Below are 23,626 nucleotides of genomic sequence, written 5' to 3' on the forward strand. Positions count from 1 at the left end.
GTCCGACTCAGCTGGGTGTCTCTTTCATTCCAGCAGTGTGGTTCAATACATGGGTCTGAACTTCTTATACAGCAAGCCATCTGTGAATTATGCATGTATGTCATAAGCGTCTACTGGAATCAGACACAGCGTGTCAGAGGGAGTAGCGGTCTGTACACCGCATTTTCAATACAAGATAGCTTGTTTATTTCCCACCCCCTAAGGAGGGCTGACTGGGGTTAGCTGTGCATTCCAGGTGAGCACCATAAATGTATGTCCTCAGACTTAGACATTTGAATATAGAAGACTTCCAACTTACAATTTTGAACTTTTGCCTATTGATTACCAAAATGATACATACAGTATGTTCTCCATTTTGTGTACAAATGGGGACAAGTGTTACAGTATGTTTAAAACACAGACTGACTCATTTTAACACATTTTGACAAATACGTGAGTCTGTCACCAAACATCATTGTTGCAACAGCAATTGAGCCTATTATTGACATAATATGCAATGATGTCAGTTCAATAAAATAAAATCAAACTTCATTTATACAGTGTAGCTCAATTCATACATGAAGGTAAAACAATGCACTTAAACTGAAAATAAGAAATGAATAAAGGCACTAGCCCACAGCTCACAGCCCTTTATGTAAACGAAGTAACATACGCAATCGAAGCAACAGACGTGGTAGTGGATTGACTGAGTTGATAGGAAAACAACAGCGCATGCGTGTTGATCTGGACAAGAGGGGGACGAACAGGCAATTTTCTATTTTTCTGACCAATCAACTACCACGTCTGTTGCTTCGATTGCATATGTTACTTTGTTTACATAAAGGGCTGTGAGAACTCAAATCAGAGAAATAATTTATGCAACAATGTTGCAATCTCATCCACTTGCTCCAGGTCATGATTCGGATTTTCATGTGAGAACATGACCTTAATATCCTCTGCCAGAGGAGTGAATAATCTACTGGGCACATACTGTACCTTAAAAGCATGTCTGACACGTAGAGGGATGCGTGACCATGATTTGAGTGATTTATAAACTAATAAACTAATCTGATTTGAGGACTGAGGTTTGAGTTATACTGTATGCCCATATTTCAAATTCTAATGTAAATGTCCTTTTAGGTTGAAGACAGAAACCAGATGGGGTAGACATGGGCAGTGAACAAAGCTGGGACATAAGAGAACAGTAACGCATGAACCCACTATTAAACGCGACTGGAAAACTATTTATTTCATAGTAGGGGTCTGGCTCATTTTCATGAATATAGTTTCCAAATATGACCTATAAATATACATACAGTATAAGATAATATCACTCTTTCTGACAAAGGGGCTCTAAATAAGGGATGGAAGCCGTTTTTATACCAACAAATTTGCAATTCAAAACTTGCGAGGAATCACCAAAAGGCATTTTTTATAGAGTACTGTTGTTGACTCTGCTCTTTAGAAGGGCCTAGAAATACATTGCCTTGCAGAACCGTGTGATTTAAACGGATTGAAGCCTTAAACAAACAAGGCATGCTATTAGCTAGCTTAGTATGAATTAAACATCAAGGCATAGCAATGCAAAGACTCTTAAAGTCAAATGCTTACTCTAAACCCAGACAAATCAGCTAATTGTACCTCCTCATGGTAAATCAACGTTGGCTGTTATAGTAGTATCCATACTATACACAGACCTGCAGTGAGGCTACTTTAATGTAATGAGACGCCGTGGTGAGTTCATGATGTTTGCAGATACTGTCGTTTAACTTGAATTGCGTGATTTTCCACCAAAAAAAGAAAGTAATCCAATAGTGTAAGGTAATTCTAACAGTAAAAGCCAGAATCATTTATTTTGTGATTTTCCAAAATAAAAACATTTCCAATAGTGTAAGGTTATTCTAACAGTTGAACTAATCAAATCAGTATCGGTACCAGTGTTACTTTACCAGCCTCATGACAGCCTCAAGTGTATGAAGCCCAAAAAAATAAAAATTATATATATATATACTGTATATATATATATATATATATATATATATATATATATACAGTATATATATATATATATATATATATATATATATATACAGTATATATATAATTTTTATTTTTTAAAACATAATTATTAATTCTTCTAGCACTATGACTGCCAATGGCCACTGGCCCGAGGAGAGATTACATTTCTTGCGTTGACTGATGGATAGATGATTCACTTACTCACAAATGTATTTGTTGTAAGTCGCTTTGGATAAAGGTGTTTGCTAAATGCCAAAAATGTAAATGTAAATGTAAACATCTACAGTACTGCATTCTTGCATGTAACTATTTATGAACTACAATGCACAATACAGCAGCGCAAACCTGCGTTAGGACAGAAGTTGAGGGAGGATCTACAGTACCTTTGACCAAAAGACTTCCGGCACTGCTTGCCACTCCAAACTGGTTCCTTGCTACACATGTGTAAAGACCGACGTCCATTTTGGTCACGTTTGCTATCCGCAGACTTCCATTTTCCAGCACAGAGACCCTGATAATAGAAGACATTTAACACATCATTTAGTGAGTGGATAAAGCTGAACAAATTACATAACTTTTTTTAAGAGCTTAATGACCCATAGTGCCTGGTCCTTCCAGAAGGTGAAGAATTTAGGGGATCAGAACCTGCTGTCAAAACAACGTTAGTGATAAACAAAGACATAGAGAGGAAATATAGCCTGTGATTTACATTAAGAGTGTCCCGCATAGTTTCAAGCAGCTCACTCCTGAGATAATAGAGTGGGATCACTTAATGAGGGAGTTGTTTCAATTTCACTTTGGATAGAAGAAGGCATAATTGTTATTATCAGTTGCACAGTTTGATTCTGTAAATTTTAGTTTGGTTTATCCAAGATATTAATTGGAAAAAGTCCTACAGTAATTTATCACGGTATATCCATTCAATTGAATTTAGTTGAGATGGAATTCAAATAAACTCTATGAACCAACAGTGGTCATCTTACAAATTAATTAGTCTGTCAAAAATGCTTAGCGCTGCAAATCCTTACTCTAATTGCCTTCTCATCATGTACAGCAAACTGCTCAGGAGGGTGTAATGGGGCTGGCTCATGCTGCCTCACACCCTTGTAAGACATCCAAATATGATCATCTAAGTCTACAGTACAAGCCCTTAAGAATTAGAATGCATTAGTCAATTTCTACTGTATTATTGTAAATAGGCCCATGGGAATATAAAGTATGATATGCCTATTCCTCCTAACTGGAGGGCTTTCAATGAAATGGACCATAATAAAGAGTTATGAATATGAGATGTCACATAGACACAATTTGACATTAAACTGCACAGTGGCCAATGCCAGACATCCTCCTTATCTTTCAAAGAGGGGAAATGTGATAGAGATGGAATATTTTTCCTGTCTACTAAATGACATTTGGTCCCATCTCCTTGGAGGTTCTTTGGAGCAATTAAGATGTACAGTAGCAGAAAATTAGTGAGGTTCATAAAACTCGCCCATGTAGGGATACGTAAGCAGCATTCTCTGTGTTATTGTATGGTGTTAAAGTGAGATATTAGAAATCCTTTATCTAAGGTTGCCATAAGAAGTATAAACAATAACAGAACCGTAAGCTCAAAAAGCAGAAATGGGGTCTATTCTCATTTCCCTTCACATCGCTGATCTGTGCTTTATGTGCCAAGTGTTTGTGTGGAGCACCAGCGTGTATTCTAATGTCAGCCCAGTAAGTGTCATTGTGACAACTGTGTGTTTAGCGCCGGAGAAACTCACATTTGAGGGGCATGTTCTCATCTGATATTTTCCCTACAAAATATCCATGTTCCCTGCTAGCTGGAGAGGCTGCATTAAGTCCAGCAACACTATTGGTAGGGTTTGAAATCTGCATATTTTTTTTATCAGTATTTTATGGAGTACGGTTGATTCAACAGTAAGCTAATCAGACAATGTCATAGAGGTGCAGCCAATGAAAGTACATTTTGAAAATACTTTTGTTGTAACAAATGTTACAATCTTTGCAAACACTTGAGTGCTACATGACAGACAATGGACCTATCGCTAAGCCACGCCCCCTTTGAAAACTCAGACAAACAAACAATGCTTCACTGACAGTGACTGACTGACTGACCGACCGTGACTGAATGACATTCAATGACTTAAAATGGCGGGAGTTGGCACATTTCTGATTTCTGATTTACTACAGCAAGTAATAGACATGTTTTTTTTAAAGATTACATGAATATTTAGTCTAGAAGCTTTTCACCATTAGATATTAGCGAGTTGTTTGTCCAAGTTTTCTGCCTGTAGTGATATGGCAGAAGTGACTTTTGCTGTGATATGATTGGACAATTTCTATTTTGGGGCATGGCTTAGCGATAGGTCCATTGAAGGTTTACCTTAACAATGTGTACAAACAGTAGGTATTTCACTATCTATTTCAAGGTTTTACTGTATAATAGAGTATAACAACTCCTAAGAGAAAACGTTCGCCTGTTTGGGGTAACTGGATTAGGGAGGGATAATCTTAAAAAACAAAAAAATAACAGGCACTGCATGCTCTACTGCATAGATTAGCAATCTTTTAAGTAGAGTCTAATTCCAATGTAAATTTGACAGAGCTGTTTTGTTATTTCTCATTTTACAGTCATCGCAAGTGGTCAGCATTTAAATTGAATTACGGTAAGCATGTTACGCTTAACCTTATAGCATGTTACGCTTAACCTTATAGCACCAGTGTAAGTGCGCACAAATCCTTTTAGAAAGATGTGCCCGGGATATGTAGTACCATTTACATTTACATAGTACCACCGTCACATATTTCACATATTTGATTAACTAATCAGATCCCAGAGTAATTTCGTGTCCTCTGGCCAGCCTAACCAGACTCTAAAAAACATAATCTCTGGAAGATAAAAAGGAACTATGGGTGTTGTAGTTGAGAAAGGCGTGGATTAGTGGTGTGCCACTCCTGTAATAATGTTAATGCAGTCCCATCTCAAAATATAACCCCAAGAGCCAGAAACAGGGAATTGGTTAGTGAAAGTTGCTGCCATAACAGATCTAATAATCAGCCAACATCTTATAATCATACATGTCTTCCACTCCAGGTAAGGATTTCCTTGTTGAATAAAATCCTCTCTGGTATGGTGATATAACTCCAGGGCAGACTGTTTTATTTTCCACCCGAGGGGAACTGTATATCTAGCTAGGCTCACAGAGTAAGACATCTTATGAGCTCAAGTTGATGTTTACATCAACAATGATGGTCTATATACAATGTCCAAATCTCTGAGTGAAATTATGATACACCTCACATACACAATCTTTAGGATGATATCACTGCCCTAAATCGACTTCAAATTCAACACCACGTCCTTGTGCGTTGGCATGATTCACCCATCCATCCAATCTACTTTGTCTTCCAAGCAGCTTCACTCCAACAGGTATATCACTATCACCTCCAGTGGTTCACAAACACATTGAGGAAGGGGGAGGTGAGACAGTCACTGCTCCAGCACCCCTACTGTGGTGAAGATGGATATCCAGGAGACGCAGCACAAAAGCTGCTGAGCCAGTTAATACAATTAATTCCAGATCAAATGAGAAATACAGACCCCCCTCCGGTTCTCCACATGCACCGGCAGGTGTGCAATTTCTCCCGCTTGGCATTCGGTCGGTTCAAATTAATTTGTTATCGCATGGGGGATGGACTTCTTGCCAAAAAGGTAAGTTCCTACATACAGTTTACTGAACAATATCATGAATCTAAGAGCGAAACAGATTGAATGATTTTATATTATTTCTAATGTTATACTCTGTCTATTGGATTTTTCTTGTTGATTGTGCCTTTCTGAACAGTACAGTATTTTTTCAACACTGTGTGTGTGTGTGTGTGTGTGTGTGTGTGTATGCATGTGTATGGATGAGTCATTGTAATTCCCCAAACACTTTGGATGACCATGCTCAACCATAGAACATTTACTGTACACCATCTGTCAATAACAATTAGATCATGGAACTCAAGGACCCCCCTGGATTTGTCTCCTGTAATACTACTGTGCCATTACAAGAATTCAGATAATTCCTGCACTATCAGTGAGAGGTCCTTTTTCCATCTTACTCTACCCATAAGCACAGAGGTATTGCATTATGTCCAGTCCTAATGAAACAACATCCAGCCAGATCCCCCAGTGCCAATACTGTCACAAAGGGGATAGTCCAGCCAGCCAAGCTATAGCTGTTCATCAGTGAATGATTGATAACTGTAGCTTCAGATTTAATCCACACACTACTTCTGCCTCAATGCCTGAAAGCATACTTTCTGCTCCTGAAGGCTGATTTATACACTATATGGACAAAAGTATTGGGACAACCGAATATCACACCCATATGTGCTTGTTGAACTTCGCATTCCAAAACCATGGGCATTAATATGGAGTTGGTAACCACCAAGAATAGTAGAACAGAATATGGTTGTGGGGATTTCCCATTCAGCCACAAGAGCATTAATGAGGTTGGGCACTGATGTTGGGCAAGAAGGACTGGCTTGCAGTCGGCATTCCAATTCATCCCAAAGGTGTTCGATGAGGTTGAAGTCAGAGCTCTGTGTGTAGGCCAGTCAAGTTCTCCCAGACCAAACTCGGCAAACCATGTCATTATGGACCTCACTTTGTGTATGGGGGCATTGTCATGCTGAAACTGGAAAGGGCCTTCCCCAAACTGTTGCCATAAACTTGGAAGCATCCAATTCTCTAGAATTGCATTGTATGCTGTAGCATTAAGATTTCCCTTCACTGGAACTAAGGGGCCTATCCCAAACCATGAAAACAGCCCCAGATGATAATTGGATCCACATACTTTTGTCCATATAGTGTACTTTTCGCATTGACATCTGTGCTGCTTTTCATAGCTGACGTGGATTTCAATCCGCATGGGGTTTGCATCTACACCTCCTGTGGATCTTTTCAATGCATACTTTCAATGCAGACACTTTTTCTGGGAGGTGTGTCTCTGTGTGGACCCGTCCGCGTTGGTCTGCAGACGTCCCCATTGTGCAATATCTTCCACACAGACCAATGCAGACATGCGGATGCGGAAGGTATAAATCAGCCTTAATAAGCCTCTCACTGGAGTGGTAATGAGCGGATGGATCAGCACATCGATCCGTATGCCAAAGACTGAAAGTGCCCCTATTACCTTAAGTAAATGCTCTGAACCAAGCCTCACACACAGCTAAGAGACGAATGTAGCACCAACTTGGGAATATTTAGATTAGGTAGAATATTGTAAAATCACATTTTAAAGCACACCAATCTGGTGACTTCTAAAGTAAATACAAATAAAATACACATTGGTAACTTTCTGGAAATGGTGCTCTACTAAGAAGTGAGAAGATGAACAAGAACGAATAACAAATGACAAAACAATGATCTTGAAGAAATATGCTACAGTACCTACTTTATAACACACAGAAGTCCTTCAAAGGTCTGGGGGGTCATTTATAAAACTTTCCGTAGAACTGGAGTAAAAAGGTTGCCTACGTAGACAAGCAAGAACATTTACGCACACAAAGATTCAGATTTATAACACAGTGCGCACCCATGTCCTACGCCTTTTTCCTTTTATAAATCACAATTAACTCTAAAGTTTGCGCACACAAGCATCTTGTCCCACCTTTTTAATGCCCATAGTTGCCTAGAAATGGTCAGTGAAACACCCCAAATTAATATTAATACATACTGACTGCATGACGACAATGAAGGCAAACCTGAATGAAAATACATTTCACCCATTGAAATTCTGCACAACAGTTCTGCGCAACGAACACGTGATAACAATATGAAACTGCATATCTCGAATCTGCCAGACTGAGGCATGAAAATGGCATCAGTTTAAATTGAATTTGTCTTACTGTTCTTATTATTTATGAGAATATTCATAACATGTAGTATTGTTTAATAATTACAGATCCAATCAAATATGATTCCCAATTAAACTGTCCAACATATTTGAGGGGTTGTTTTGCAAAACCAGCTATCTCCATTTGTATTTATTATCCTAAACAATGTTTTTTGTGTGCACTCCAGGGAACTCTTCATTAGATTAGGTTAGATTCACCTTTATTGTCATTGACAGAGTACAAGTACTGAGACAATGAAAGGCAGTTCGGCATCTAAACAGATGCAAATAGTGCATAGTGCAAAAGCCATGAATGTATGGACAGTGCATGGTGTACGGTATTACAGTGAGTATAATTAAATGAGTATAAAGTCAGTATAATAATGTTCAATGCATATGAATATAAAAAGTCAATATTTGTGCATGAATAGCAATATGATATGTACAGTAGAGATATATGTACAGTGTGATATGTACAGGACAAGGGCGAAGATATGTACAGTTAACAAGGGCGATGGATATCAATACAATATACAGTTAGGATATATGGCGTGGGGTGGTCCAGTGGTCTAGCACCGCGATATTCAGTGCACACAAATGCCCATGTTGGCATGGGTTCGAATCCGGCCCATGCCCTGCTGACATGCCCTCTCTTACTTTCCTGTCTGTCTTCACTATATCTATCCAATAAAATGACAAATATGAGTGGGACTGCCCCACTCCTCAAAATCCTAAAAAAAGGATATATGTTCATATATAATACGTGAGAGGTAATATTTCAATTTATTTTACACAATGGTAGCAATTTCAAAGCATCCTTCTGCCTTCGGAGTCGCAGTTGCAAATTTCTCCAGTTTCTGTGTGTACGCATGGGTCTGAGTGTGCGTGGAGGAGAGCACATTTTCACGCCAAGTAGTTTTTTTAAATCCCTAAGGGCCCTATTATGCACTTCTTAACTTGCCGTCTTAAGTCTTAATTAAGACGCACCGCCAGGTTAAGACCTACCGCCACCCTTATTATGCGCTTCATACGCGCTACTGCTATTATGCAGGTGTCGCTAGGCGCCCACACATAAGACGTAAGACTCCCGTGCATATATTACTCATTGTGGGAGTGTTCATATGTTAATGAAGTGCGCTAGGTGCCCCTGCTATTATGCGATCTGACTTTGCGCCTAGCGCTAAGAAGTGGTTTGAAAAGTTCTTAGGCGCTAGACGGTCGGCGCGCATGCGCAAACCGCGGAGGCGCGCTCGTGTTTCAAAACGTGCATGAAGTCTAGCGCCTATGAACTGCATAATAGCATAGCGCTTATGACTTAACGCAGCCGGTTCTTAAAGGGAATGGCACCTGGCACGCTGATTGGGTTGATTGAGAAGACGCCCAAAACACACCCATGACTAATTTCTGGGCTTAGCGCCGGGTCTTAGGCGCCCACTACCGCACGCAAAATAGCAAAGTGGCCTTGACCACGCCTCCACGTCTTAAGTTTAGATCTACCGCCTCGTCTTATTGCTTAAGATTTATGAAGTGCATAATAGGGCCCTAAATGTGCAATTTCAATCTCAAAGTTGCGTACACATGCTTTTTTGTGTATGCAATGTTTCTAAATTACCCCCTTGGTCCTTTCAGGGTTATGCTATCTGACAACACTGTCATGCAGTAGTTGTGTAACATACCTGTGGCTCTCTCGTAGTGCATCCTTCCCTTTCCTCCAGGAGATCATCCCATGGGGAGACATCTTAGGCCTGCACTCGATCAGCACATCTCCCCCCTGCTTGGCCAGGGTCTGGGGCTTCAACAGGTTCTGGGAGAAGTCTGGGGCTATTGCTAAGAGAAAGAGAGGGGTGAGGGAGAGAGAGAATGAGAGGGGTGAGGGAGAGAGAGAAAGAGAGCAAAAGAGAACACACTGGTAGAGGATAGAGAGAGTAAGAGCTTAATTTACTGAAATACACAGAGAGAAAATAGAGATAGAGAGAGAGAATGAGAGAGAGCATAATAGTGTACAAAGCATGTAGGCCACAGTACCTTAGGTTGGTCAGCTCTCACATTTGTACATGGACACCTCACACTTCACAAACAGACACAGACACACTCACAGTTCTAAAATGCACTAAAACGCACTGCACGCAGTTCTAAAACGCACGAGGCGTTCTAAAACGTACCTTAAATTAATAGGTCCTCTTAAAAGACGGACCCTGTGGTTGACATGTGACTGCGTGCTAACTAAAGTTTGATTATTAAAACAAACAAAAATTCTTAGCTGAAGATTTGATATCAAATCTTGTCCACCAAGATGATGCTGAATATGGGGTATTGAGGATTCCAAGTGGTGTGGGTTTTGCGAGGAGGAAATGGAAGATGTACTTCATTGTTTTGGTTTTGCCCCATGGTGTTTAGTTTTTGGACAGAGGTGTGCATACAACCTCTATTTTACCTCAACCTCACCACAGATAGTTCTGCTGGGGGCCCAATAGTAACATTATAAATAATGGTATAGTGTAGTTGGGAAAGCTTTTCAATTTCAAAACACAAAACAAATACTTTGCTAACCTTCAATTTTTCAGTTGAACACAAAAAGAAAATGTGAATGCATAAGCATGTGTGAGGGATGGGCAGGATGCTGAGGGATGTTACATTGATGGCTGTGGATATAATTGTCTATACCTGTACCTATTCCTTTTTACTCGTATTGTCTTTGTCGTACTGTTGTTGTTTGTGTTGTGTCTGTGCACTGGGTTTGTAGTGTACTGTATTGTATGTGAATATTTATTGTTCTTCTCTTATTTGTAAAAAAGTATGATATATAATAATAATATTATTCTTGAAAACCAAAAAATGTGTATGTTCTCTTTGTATTGTTGTCTTTGATTGGGAAAAGGAGGGATGTTCACCATAGGGGTGAAAGGGGCATAAGGAAAAACTAGTAAAATAATAGTATATGAAAAAAGATAAAAAGGGATTAGATATGATGCAAGAAACATTATCTGTTGGAATTTGTATATGATATGTGACACGATCTGGCGGAAAAGTCTGGATGTCGGCAATTCTCATGTTGCGCAAATGACTTTTTTTTTTAAGTGTTTTATTCTTTTTTGCATATTACGAAAGTTGAAGTGTTGGAGAGTCCACTCAATATATATACCTTCACTCCCCGCTCAGTCTTCACATTGTGTACAATGTTTGTTTGGCCACCTGAGAAAAGTAAGCCCTTGATATTTACGAGTTTGAGTTATGATTGGTTCTCTTTCTTTATTTTGGAGTTAAGTCTGTGGCCTTTTGTTATCTACTATTTCTGTTTTGGAGACCTGGTTTTATCCCCTTTTATTTTCGTGTTTGTATCCTTTCAAGAAACTATTTTCAAGTAAAGAAACGTTTATTTTGTATCGCTGCCTATTCGTCTGCTATATTATATGCACTGCCCCGGGTCCGCTCATCCAACTGAAAACCTTTGAATACGAAAATAGATCTAAAAAAAAAGTTATACTGCATTTTGCAAAAGAAAATAAATGTGGTGTTTTGGCAAACGTGAATACTGTTTCAAGAAATGTGCACTAGCAATTGAGAAACACTGTAATTACTGACGCTTCCCAGGACAGGATCTGTTTTGTATGCATATGTACTCAGCAGAACGCTCTTCACAGCCAACACGCAGCCAAGCTCCGGTGACAGGCCTAAGAACCTGCACAATTATTTCCTAACACAAAAATGAAATGTCATCCTCCTCCTTTAATACCTGCAGGACAACAGACATCGCTATTAAATCCACCCGAGGTTCCTCAGCATTGTGAATAATTAAGCTCTTGTTGAGTATGCCGCAGTGAAAAACATGTAACTCTGAAGAACAACATGTCTTAAATTAAAAGGCCCAGTTGTAGAAATGTGCTGCTGCAGCTTCTTGCTAGGATGACTGAGGTTAAATCATTTTTTCTGATCATGTGAGCTGGCCAGGAAAAACTCTGGGCCTTAGTTATAGAGTACTCTGGGGCAAGAATCTTTCCCGGTATGGTAACATGACAAGAAAAACTCCCAGTTCTTATTAACATATTGGGAATACAGACCTAGTAACAACTGAAATACTGCACAGTCTTACCTATCACTCTGAGCTCTGTGTTGGTGAACACTCTGCCATGCTTGTTCTCTGCTACACACTGGTACATCCCGATGTCAGCCAGCTTCAAGCTGCTTATGGTCAGGACCCCGTTGTTCACTTGCACTCTGTCCTGAAAAACAGACACCTGGTTTTCCATCTGAAAGTCAGAGAGAGAACTATTGGACAAACATGAATTCAACAAGTTCTAGCTGGCTGAAGAGAGAAAGACTTAGGGACATTGAGGAAATTGTTTTGCAACACTGTGATAGTCCTTTTAGATGGTTTATAGACTACTGTAGATGTTCAACTAACTATGAATAAACTGTTCAATTAACCATTAGCTAACCCGTATCCCTTAGCCTAACCCTAACCCTAAACATAATCGTAGAAAAATGTCACTGTATATGTCAACAGATTTGCAGTTCATAGTTTTTTGATAGTTTGAGCATCTGGCCATCTAGTACTATTCCCAATGTGTTAATCAAAACAAAGTGGGGCCCAGATCTGTAATGTTTTATTAGTTATGACAGCTGAAGTTCAAGTGAAGCTGAAGTTCAAGTGATTTATAGCTAAATGACTTCACCTCATCTTTACAAAATGGCCAATTAGAAGCCCTGGGCCCGCATTACTAACGAAAGTACCTAGAGTGAGGTCTGGGGACGTCCATTTGTTGATTTAGTCTAACAGTGTAATAATTGAATTAGAAAAATACCATGCAAAAAATAATGCATTGGTTGTGTTTAGTCAGGACTTTACATCAATCATTACAATACCACAATTCATTTAGCATTTTAAAGCATTTTGTAGCATTTACATATGTAGCATTTTACATATTAGACATATTGACAGACATAATTGGTGTAACTGTACATAGTCTATTTGAAGCACAAATGCTTGATATCAACAGAACACAACAGAACAGATTTTAAAAGCAATAACGACAAGTAATGAAATATAATCATACATGCATCACACATAAGGTACACCAGTCATTTGCTTAAGTTAAAAAAGTTAAATACACAAAATCGCTTCTTCTTTCAGTGGCTACTATGCACCTTTATGCAAATGCACAGTACAGTCCACAGACAAATCCTTCAGCCCACCATGCAAACAACATTCACAACACATGTGCCTCCTGGCTTATAACGAGCAATTGAGTTACGCACAAAAGTGTTCAAAATGTCTGTAATCAGGGTGAATTTGTCCATCCCTGTGCGTGGATCTTGTGCCTTGAATGAATGAATGAATGAATGAATGAATGAATGAATGAATGAATGAATGAATGGTCTTTATTGTCATTGCTACAGTACAGGTACCAAACAACGAAATTTAGGAGGGGTGGCTCCCCTGGTGTTAGGAAAGAAAAAAAAAAAACTTTAAAAAAAAACACAAGAAGGGAAGGAGCTGGTTTACATAAATAAAGGCTATGTACACTATCCACTATACTGTACAGATAGACGACTAGGGTTGTCATATTGCACATAGTGTTATTGCACATTTATTTAAAGTGTCGCAGTTTGCAGGCTTGAAATGTACATATTTGTGCCTCAGCACTACACCTGATTTTTTTCAGTCCAGCAGCTGCCATCAATCCGTCCAGACTGTCCAGGGCCCAGAACCTAGTTCTTTGCTGTGTTCAGGGCCTGGACGGCCCTGTGGTAGAAGCTGTTCTTCAGTCTGTTTGTCCTTGCGGCCATGGTCCTGAACCGCCTTTTCGAGGGCAGCCGGGTAAAGTGTTCGTACCCAGGGTGGGTTGGGTCCCTGGAGATCTTGGAGGCCTTCCTGAGACAGCGTGTGTTGTACAGCTCTTCCAGAGCGGGGAGGGGGGCGCCGGTGATCTTCTGGGCTGTTCTCACGACTCTCTGTAGCGCATTTCTCTCCGCGGTTGTGCAGCTGGAGAACCAGTTGCAGATGCCGTAGGTGAGGATGCTCTCCACTAGAAGGTCGAAGGTCACCAGTATCTCCTGCTTGCTGTGTTCCTTCCTGAGGACTCTCAGGATGTATAGCCGCTGTTGTGCCTTCTTGATGGTGGCTTTTGTGTTGTCCTTCCAGGTCAGGTCATCCTGCATGTGCACCCCCAGGAATCGGAGGGTTGAGACTCTCTCCACGCTCTCTCCGTCGATGAGCAGGGGCTGGATCTCGGACTTTTTCCTCCTGAAGTCTACGATGATTTCCTGGGTCTTTGACTTGTTCAGCAGCAGGTTGTTAACCTTGCACAGCTTGCTCAGTTGCTCTACCTCATCCCTGTACGCCGCCTCGTCCCCCCCCGAGATGCATCCCACCACGGTGGTGTCGTCTGCAAACTTTACGATGGAGTTGCTGGGGTGGACGGGGGTGAAGTCGTAGGTGTAGAGGTTGTAGAGGATGGGGCTTAGCACGCAGCCCTGGGGGGACCCAGTGCTGAGTCTGAGGGCTGTGGAGGTGTGGGGGCCCACCCGCACCCTCTTTATCATCGATCAGACACACATAGGCTACTAAAGCCTACATACAGACACAGTTGGATAAAAATAAGGTATAATAGAATGAGAGAAAAACTATATTGTGGCTTGAGTAAAACAAATGTAATAAGCCTGCGTTTCGATATATGGGTGATGAAGGGTACATGTCTGTTCTTCGCAGGCTGAGTGTGCTCTGGGCAGGCTTCAAACCGAAAATACCAAAACGACATAAAACCAGACTTTTGTATTTTTATTATTATTTTTAACATTTAATCACAACGTCATAAATTGCTGTATATAATAAAGGCCATAAAAGTCACGGTTTAAGATGCTATGAAAGTGATTTTTGTAAATAAAGTAATTTGTCAATAACTGTCTAAAAAGACGTGACAGCTTCTCCTCAGAACGGAGAAGTGTTGCCTGATTGGGCGTATTCCCGCCCAATTGGGCTACTTATGATCCCACTGGGCGGTTTTAGACTGTGGTTAGGCTGGAAATCAATCCCATCTGGCAACACTGTTGGGGAAGCGAGATGCTGCCTTAAAAAAACAAAAAAACAGCACGTGTTACGAGCCCTTCTAAAGACTGAAAGGTGAACAAGCTTGTTTTTCTGGCAAAAAAAACTAGAATAGCCTTACAGACTAAATAGACTAGTCTTGATGCAACGTTCATGCCCACTGTGATGGGGTACATTGCAGACTGCTACACACCGGCGCTACGGTCTGTAGGATATAATATGAATAGTTTTTGGTAACGCCTATATGCCTGAAGAAGGTCTATATGAAAGACCGAAAGCTCGCGCAATAACATTGGATGCCGCATTGAATGTAGGATCATATGGAAGGAGATGTACTAAGGCTAAGGCTTCGTTCACATGGCAGGTCTTGATGCTCAATTCCGATTTTTTACACAGATCCGCATGTGCAGGACAATAACAATGACGTCAGGATGTCACGCAAGCGCACTGTTTACGGAAGTAACCATGGATAACATGATAGGGCTCCAAATTTGAAGTTCAACAATGTCGTTTCGAATCCCGGTTAACCGGGAAACCGCGGTTATTTTCGTTAATGGTTTAAAAAATTGGAAACCATCCATCCCGTAATTCACATGCAATCGCTTTGATCATGCAAACTGTTATTCTCTGTATGCCATGTTGCTGATATCTCCATCATGGTTGAAATGGGTAAGCCAGTTACAATTCACCAAAATGAGGGTAAATATACAGTGAGGAGTGCAATGGACCATAATGCGCTTTGGGGGCAGGTGGTAATATTGCCTTAGGATGTGACTTTTTTAGGATGAGAATTTTGAGTTCTTAGGGCTATACTGTATGGCACTTAAATTATATATCCATCAAAACTGCTGTACTGTATGCTGGTGAAGGACCTGATCCAGTTTCAGCTGTAGCCACACTTTCTTCTCTTCAGGGAATTTGTAATTAAAACACTGCTAATTTTCTGGGTTCTAATAGGCCCACAGGGGATTGTTTAAATCCCCTCTGCTAACAAAGCAATGAAACCTCATCAAATGATAGTTAAAATGAAGTCTCTGTGGAATTAATCCAGAACATATTAGACTAACTAAAGACTTTGCATTCTTCTATGTACTTTATCATTTGCTTCAGAAAACTGCTTTTTATGTGAATTGTGAGTTCACACACACCCACAGGCACGCACCACACAGACACACACACACACACACACACACACACACACACACACACACACACACACACACACACACACACATTCTCTCTCTCTCTCACACACGCACACACAGACGCACACACACACACACACACACACACAAAGTGGATGACAACTGCTTCTGTTCTCTCTTTGACCTTTAGAAGAATTGGCACTGCATTCTAATCTCGCCTCTTATAGTTGTGTCAATTTAAGCCTGGGCATTCTCATTGTTCTTGCCCTTGATCTTCCCCATTGAGTGCTTTTTAAAGTCATTGAGAGAGAGCAGTTCCGGCGGGACCCTCTGCCAGTCTGTCTGGTTTTTGAAAGCATTACCGCACTGCCACTTGAAAAGACAAGGACTGTCCCTAACATCACTGAGTGACCCTGCTGAGAATCTTCAAATGGGGCCTGACTCTCAGTCATGCGATGGATGAGTGGCTGACCCAGCACTCAAGCCTGCACCAGAGGGGGCTGTGTGCATTCAGCACTCTCAGCGGCAAAAAAGAGGAGACTTTGGGGGGGGGGTGTGTGTGTGCGCGAATGCCATGGATGTGGTTGACGGTGCTTTTTAGGTTACACACTGCATGGCCCTAGAGGGATGTGGAAGGTCTCTGTCAGTGCAAGGTTGGTGCCACACTGTGCCATTCAGTGCCCAGTGCCCATTTTAGAGGAGATTCTGGGTTATGCTATGGCTCCCGGCACGGCAGACAAATGGTGGCATACGTGGGATTTACGGGCATCATTAATTAAACTTGACTCTCCTCTGGTGTCAGCAGTATTTCATGTTGATGGTGGAGATTTGTGCACCTTATGCAGTATTTATTATGTAATGATCCCACCGCACAAAAACACCAACTCCTCAATAGTCAATCACATTCATGACTTTGGAGGTCGTTATATAGCCGTTGTATAAAAATCCAAACAGCAGGAAGTGCACTCTCGTATTTGTCAAGGGGGTTGGTTAGGCTTGGAGTGGGAAATATGAGCATGTGAGTGGGCCCTTGTTTCACAAGGTGACATTTTGAGGTGACAGCCCTACTCTACACCATTTACTTCCCTTGGCATGGAGCCAAAAACGAGGAGAGAACAAGAGAGATAGGAGGCCGGACATATACACTGTAATGAGGAATAACAAATGGCACCTTTCCCCTTCTTCTCCTTCCCCTCTCTCGCTACATCGCTGACCTTTCTGGGTTGGGAAATTGATTAAATGTTGCCATCGTTGACGGTGGCATTTCGAAAATGGTAACCACAGCTCATTAGTATAGCTACAGTATTTGTATGGAGAGTATGTAGAGTGTTTTACCTAAAAGGGGCAATCTGAAATTCAAACAAAACCAAACCACTTTTTGGGGTAAAAAGCTGAGGCATGGGGCTCATTACCACTCTCAAATGTATAGATGGAGTTGTGGATACAAGGACTTTCATCCATGAGACCAAACATTTTAACCATGTTTTGAAGCTATACAAGGTTTGTTTACAATGACGATTGTGGGGAGCATGGCGCGTTCTGGCCTGCAGGTGGAGCCAGACTGTGGTGGAGTGTGGATGAGGGGACTGATGCGAACAGGTGTACGACGGCCGAGCAAGTCCCGAAAGGGCGAGAGAGAGACAGAGCCGAGGCGCGGTCTCTGCCGGCTGATCACAATTATTATTTACGTTTGTTCTTTGTTTTGAGTTGCTGAGAATACGCCAGCACGCACAAGTAGGGGTGCTGCGCTGTTGTGAAACGCAATAAACGGGCAATGCCCAGACTGTCCCTCTGTGTCGACCTCCCTCTGTGCCTCGAATCCATTACAACAATATACTATTTTGAGTTATGATGAGGTAAGACAGTGGAACCAGAGATTATAGATATATGCTTACTACCTTGATTTACAATTTCTTTTGAGAAAGACAGGGAAGATGGCGCCAATCCCTTGTGGAGATGACCAATTACCAAACAGTTATTAGTTAGCGTTATTGACATTTGTTGTTGCTAGGTTCACATGGGCTTCCGCCGTTCCTGCGCTGTTTCCCTAGCAACACATGTGTAAGACAAGAGGGGGAGTCTAGGAAGGCTAGGACAGAGCTAAATAAAGTAAGCCATTACAATTTGTAATTATCAAATCAAAGAAACCGATCAAAAACCAAAAGAAAAAGTTGCAAATCTGTATCATTTTTGTGTGACTGGAAGTTTTGGGCTGCCCTCATAAGCAAACATTCTGAAAAATATATGTGTTTGGCCTTGTTGAAACAATGTGCGCCCAAAGATGTGTCACCAAGATGGCGGCAGAGTGAACTGGCTTACTTTAAAGAGGCTTTGGTGGAACTAAGCTCATGCGGTATTTATAAGTTATAGGTACTGTATATATGTGTGGTATAAATAAATAATAAATAAATGTATTTTCCCTTTAACACCCCAGCAGACAGGATTTTTAGAATACAATGCTATTTCAAATCAATATTTGCCAGGGAATGCAGGTGTAGTAGCGAGTGTTTGATGAGGCTGTAGGTGTGTGGAGACTGCAGGTGTGTGGAGACTGCAGGTGTGTGGAGACTGTAGGTGTATGGAGACTACAGGTGTGTGGAGACTGTAGGTGTATGGAGACTACAGGTGTGTGGAGACTGTAGGCCTTTGGTTGACCCTTCAAGACTGGCCAAGGAATGGAACACAGAGCAGGTTATGGAATGTGTGTGACGTTTACAGTAGTCTTCTTTTATACAATAACACTTCTCAACTCTACTGTATACTGTATCTACTATCTACAGTGTGTATTTCAATCCAGTTCAACCAGTGCCACTGAATACCAAGCATATGTCAATTGAACCTCAATTGAAAATGTAAGTTAATAACTCAGTTTCAGCACAGACAGTATTAGTTCATCTGATTCACCTGAGAAAACTACACTACATTCACTCCTGCAGCATAATAGCAAAACAAGCCAAATGCATGAATGTGAAATCTACTTATTTTAATAAGGCTTTTCATCCTTTCCTCAGGGAGAAGAGGTGTAATGGTAAAACCTCAGCGTAGCTGATAGGAGAGATTTAACTCTAGATTATTGTGGGGCTCACTGTTTGAAGACTAACAGAAAATGTCATCGCTTTGCCTCCTTGGCTAAACAAAGCTCTACTGCTGCTACCCAGATATTTGTGCCAATTTCCATTGCATGCAGAGACATGTATATTTAGCCCAGCACTTTTCCTTGCCTGATTCCATTCAATCCTGGTCCTGACTGAAAATCTAAATGTTGCACACCCAGACTGCAGTAGGAGACCCCTGGCTCTAGAATATGTCTGTAAAAGGTATTCTAGGTGCTTTTAGACAGTTAGATGTGATCCCTCTTCCTACCTCCATTTGGTCGAGCGGCTCTCCATTCTTCAGCCAGCGGTAGGAGGGCTTGGGCTTAGCGCTGGCTTTGCACTCCCACACCAGGGTGTCATCAATAGGCTTCTGTGCATCCTGAGGCTTCTCCATCAGGTGAGGGGGGGCTGCAAGGCAAAGAACAGTGTAAAGTTATGCAAATGATAAATGAACATCTCAACACATTATGCTGGGTGGGCTTCTGTGTGGTTGTTAAGAATTGCAAATGGATTTGTGAATAAATCAAAGAATCAACCGTGCAAGCAATTAGTTCATTAATGAAGCAAACAAACCAAGACATTCATCAATCAACTTCCCATTACCCCAAAGCTGACCTCAGAAGAAGAAAATATAAACAACAATAACAATAACAACAACAAAAATGTTATGTTCAATGCACCTCTCTCTCTGTTGGAATCATTATTCTTTTTTCTTTTTTTTAAGAGAAGCATACTGTGGGGATTGAAAGTTCTGTGGTGCCTTCATGTGTGTGAGTGTGTCCGTTTGCTATTGTACTGTATGTTTTGGGGGTGGTCTCAGAAGAGTATACTGTAGTATTACCAAATTAAAACATTATATTCCTATTAGACATTGAATGCACTACTGCGCATAGTAAGGTTCCTGGTTCGATTCCAACCCTCAAAATATCTTGCATGTCTTCCCTCCTCTCTCACCCATCTTTCCTGTCAATCTCTACTGTCTCTATCCCAATAAAGCAGAAATGGCCTAAAAAAAAAAAAAGATGACACTGCAAGAAATGCTTGGAAGCAGGAGTACCGTAATAGTTTTGCCAAAAGGACTTTGGGTGTTTTATGTTGGTAATATCTCTAAGTATCTCCTCTAGCATGTGACTGCTGAGAGATTGCCTGAAGTGCATGTTTCTTGACAAAGCCACATTCTGCCTTATTCAATTAACATTTAAAAAAAACATAAGTGTAAAGAAATGTTTTGTTGTTATTGAAAGAAAAAGGGCTATAATTCCATTATAGAAAAATAAAACAACCTCTCTTCCTCTGTGTCCCTTTTATAGTAGGCTAGTACATGATAAATGCCCAGGGAAGCCTCCAACCAATAGTGAATAGAAAATGCATTACTGAAAAACTGAAAAAACATATACACAAATACAACCTCCCATATATTACAAATGAAACCACCAAAGGTTGTTTGTTGTAAGTCGCTTTGGATAAAGGTGCCTGTTAAATGCCAAAAATGTAATGTAAATATTAGATAATGAAAGGGAGTTGCCAACTGCAAAAAAATCTCTTGGGATTCAATTTGATTCAGCCCAGGCCTATTCAAAAAAGCACCCAACCCGTAAAAAATCTTATTGAATAAATTATGCGGAACTTCGAAGGGCAATTAAGTGAGAGAGGGAGAGGGCATCATTGTTATTGGGCCAGCAGGGGTATTCTCTTACTCCTCTATACAACTGATGGATACCCCACAAAGTGCCCACCTATGGGAGTTCAAAATGAGATTACAGATTTATATCACCTGGCGAGGGGCCAGTCAGTGGAGCTTTGAGAAAATACTAAAGTCTGAAAGCTTACAAGGACAAACAAGGCGCCTCATATGATTGGAGCACAGGAGGAAAAATCAAAGAAACTAGGAGAGTTGATGCTGCAGAGTCAAAGTACAAAATGTTTCACCCTACCCACTGAGATCTTTATTCATGTCATATGATATTAATGACCAAAAAATATGTTTTAAGTGAGAAGTTATGGCTTGTCAAAAGCAGCAAAAGACAGGAAAGTCAAAATGATTTTGTTTTTCAACACAACGTTGTTACCTGCTATAGTACTGTATGGTATTGGTCTACTTCAAGCAACATGCTGAGTCACCTGGGAAGGTTATTTAGGATTTAATGAACTCATATTCTTAGAGTATGTTTTCTTCCAAGATAGTGACTTATATTCTGCATTTTTACAATGTTTTAGCATATGATGATATTTTATCTATTTTTATCAGATTTTTGTGCGAATTCAGGATAATGCTAGAGCTCCAGGATAAGCTGCTATACCTGGCTAAAGGGTGAACCACACATGTGACAGCAGCTGGTGAAACCCGGAACAAGTCGCCAACCAATCAAAATGTTCAGACTTTTATTCTGAACATTTAAAATGTTACACTAACTAGGTAGTAGTGGGGATTACATTCCATTGCTATTGCAATGTTTTGGCTTGACTAGCGAGTGTGTCATTGTTTTTCAACAACACTGACATTTATTTACATTTTGCAGAATAAAAATCTGAATGGTCCGTCGGTTGGCGATGGTTTTTGTCAATAGAATGAGTATGGTCCCTCAGGACAGTTGTCATTGTCATGGTCCCTCAGATAATGGCAATTTGGCTAGTACACCAAAGGATGCTTGACCTGGTAATACATAATGGACCTTTTGCAAAGTATCTGTGAAGATCCCCTTGTTGCTAGCTCAATCATACTTGGGCCAAAACCATAGATTTTACCTTGATTACACTGATAAAATTGCTTACTTTTGGAAACAAAGTAATCTAATAGCACCAATATGTCAGAATGAGATTTTTACTTTTTACAAAAATCAAGAAGTGTGTCGTGTAGGTCTATACTACCATAGGTGGCCTACACTATTTTAAACTGCTGCATTGGCAGAGATTAATTAATTTAGTTATTTAGTCAAAATGTATTTACATACTTTTCCCCCATTGGTCATAGTTATGCTTAAAAAAACTCCTTGTCCCCCAAATGTGTGCAAATTATACACACTGTTCAGACAAAATCAGTGCAAGAATGTCTCTTGAAGACCTGAAGACCTGTTTAGCAGTGATAATGACACAAAGTTTTGTAGTCACTTATAAAGGTTTTGTAGTCAGTGTCACATGATCCACTGGACAAAGGTAACCTTTCACCTTTAAGGTGAAATAATATACAAAAATACTGACAGTAAATGACTCGCTGGAGATTTACAGATGAACATATCACATTGTGAAATGTGAACTTAGTGCTAAATACTATACTGAATGATGATAGTAACATCATGTCAACATTACAGTTTTCTTTCATTTATCCATGCTGTGCAACAGGCAACCAACAAAACGACAACACTAACAAAAACCTTGCGCTTGTACAAGATTTGGTCTCAGAGGTGGGAGTAATGATCATCTTGTGATTAGACATTTGTGGGAGAGACACTCGACATGTTTAGTTGACATCACAAATGTATAGTTGTACTCTATGCCTTTTGGCTCAATATAAATTAATTCATGGGCACATCCTTGCTGCCAATAGTGAATTTTGAGGGATGCTTGATGACACATGGGAAGTGTGGATATAGCCATGGTTTTTCCATTTTCATTGTCATGAGTCAAGAGCTTGTTTTTAAAGTCTGAATTTATTCTATTTTCCAGAGCTGACAGTTTACCCAATTACTTGGACTTGGGAAATGAGTTAAAACCACATTCCTCTCTAAATGCTTGGTGTACCTACTATTGCTATTACAGTTGCCGCAAACACACATTTAAAAAAAATGTTATTAAGATGCAGTACATTTCTGCTTTGACATGCCAGTTTCCTGGGAAATTAACAATGCATTACAATCACACTAGAGCAGAGATTCTGACTGTGCTTGACAGAGTGTAGAACACAGAGAGAAGCAGAAACATTCAGAGACGGCATCATAGGAACTAAGCGTCATTTGTAGGGATGCACCAAAGGTTCGGCCACCGAATGTGTTCGGCCGAATAATAGCAAAAAAACCACATTCAGTATTCGGCCGAATGTGTGAAAAGACTGAATGTTTACTGCCGAATAGTAGCAGGGTTTTTCCTGCATAGAGAATTATGAAGTGGCCGTCTCCGTCATTTTCTTGCCGCCTCAAGGGGCCTCATTTATAAAAATGTACTTGAACGTCATCTTTGACTTGCATGTAAGCACATTTTTCTAAATGGACGTAAGCATTATTTATAAAACGGGCTGCGCTTGTTTAAAATTGCGTATGCACTTCCATCTATAACTACCAAATATCCTTGAAATTGAACGCAGGTGAATGAGCTTTGTATTTACGCCCTGTGATAGCGGGATGCGGACACCAGTGACCACTCGTTGAGTTTCCCGTCTTTGAAAACGAGTCTATAGCCTCTTTCACACATAGTTCCCTGTAATTTCCATGGAATCCCAAGCTGTTCGCCGTTCACACA

The 23,626-nt window shown here is 40.5% G+C and overlaps 1 protein-coding gene across 1 annotated transcript in view; it reads right to left on the reverse strand.

Moving 5' to 3' along the window:
* Window positions 1-23,626, reverse strand: part of cntn3a.1 (contactin 3a, tandem duplicate 1) — a gene marked incomplete at both ends in the record, with an annotated part of 75,637 nt that overhangs the window by 11,860 nt on the left and 40,151 nt on the right. Inside the window, 4 exons of the mRNA XM_080534539.1 lie at window positions 2,382-2,509; window positions 9,566-9,716; window positions 11,980-12,136; window positions 19,443-19,582. Coding sequence (XP_080390665.1) covers window positions 2,382-2,509; window positions 9,566-9,716; window positions 11,980-12,136; window positions 19,443-19,582 — 576 coding nt within the window. The remainder of the gene's footprint in view (window positions 1-2,381; window positions 2,510-9,565; window positions 9,717-11,979; window positions 12,137-19,442; window positions 19,583-23,626) is intronic.

This window comes from Nansenia antarctica (assembly GCF_963989245.1).
Source record: "Nansenia antarctica genome assembly, chromosome: 6".
Lineage (NCBI taxonomy): Eukaryota > Metazoa > Chordata > Actinopteri > Argentiniformes > Microstomatidae > Nansenia > Nansenia antarctica.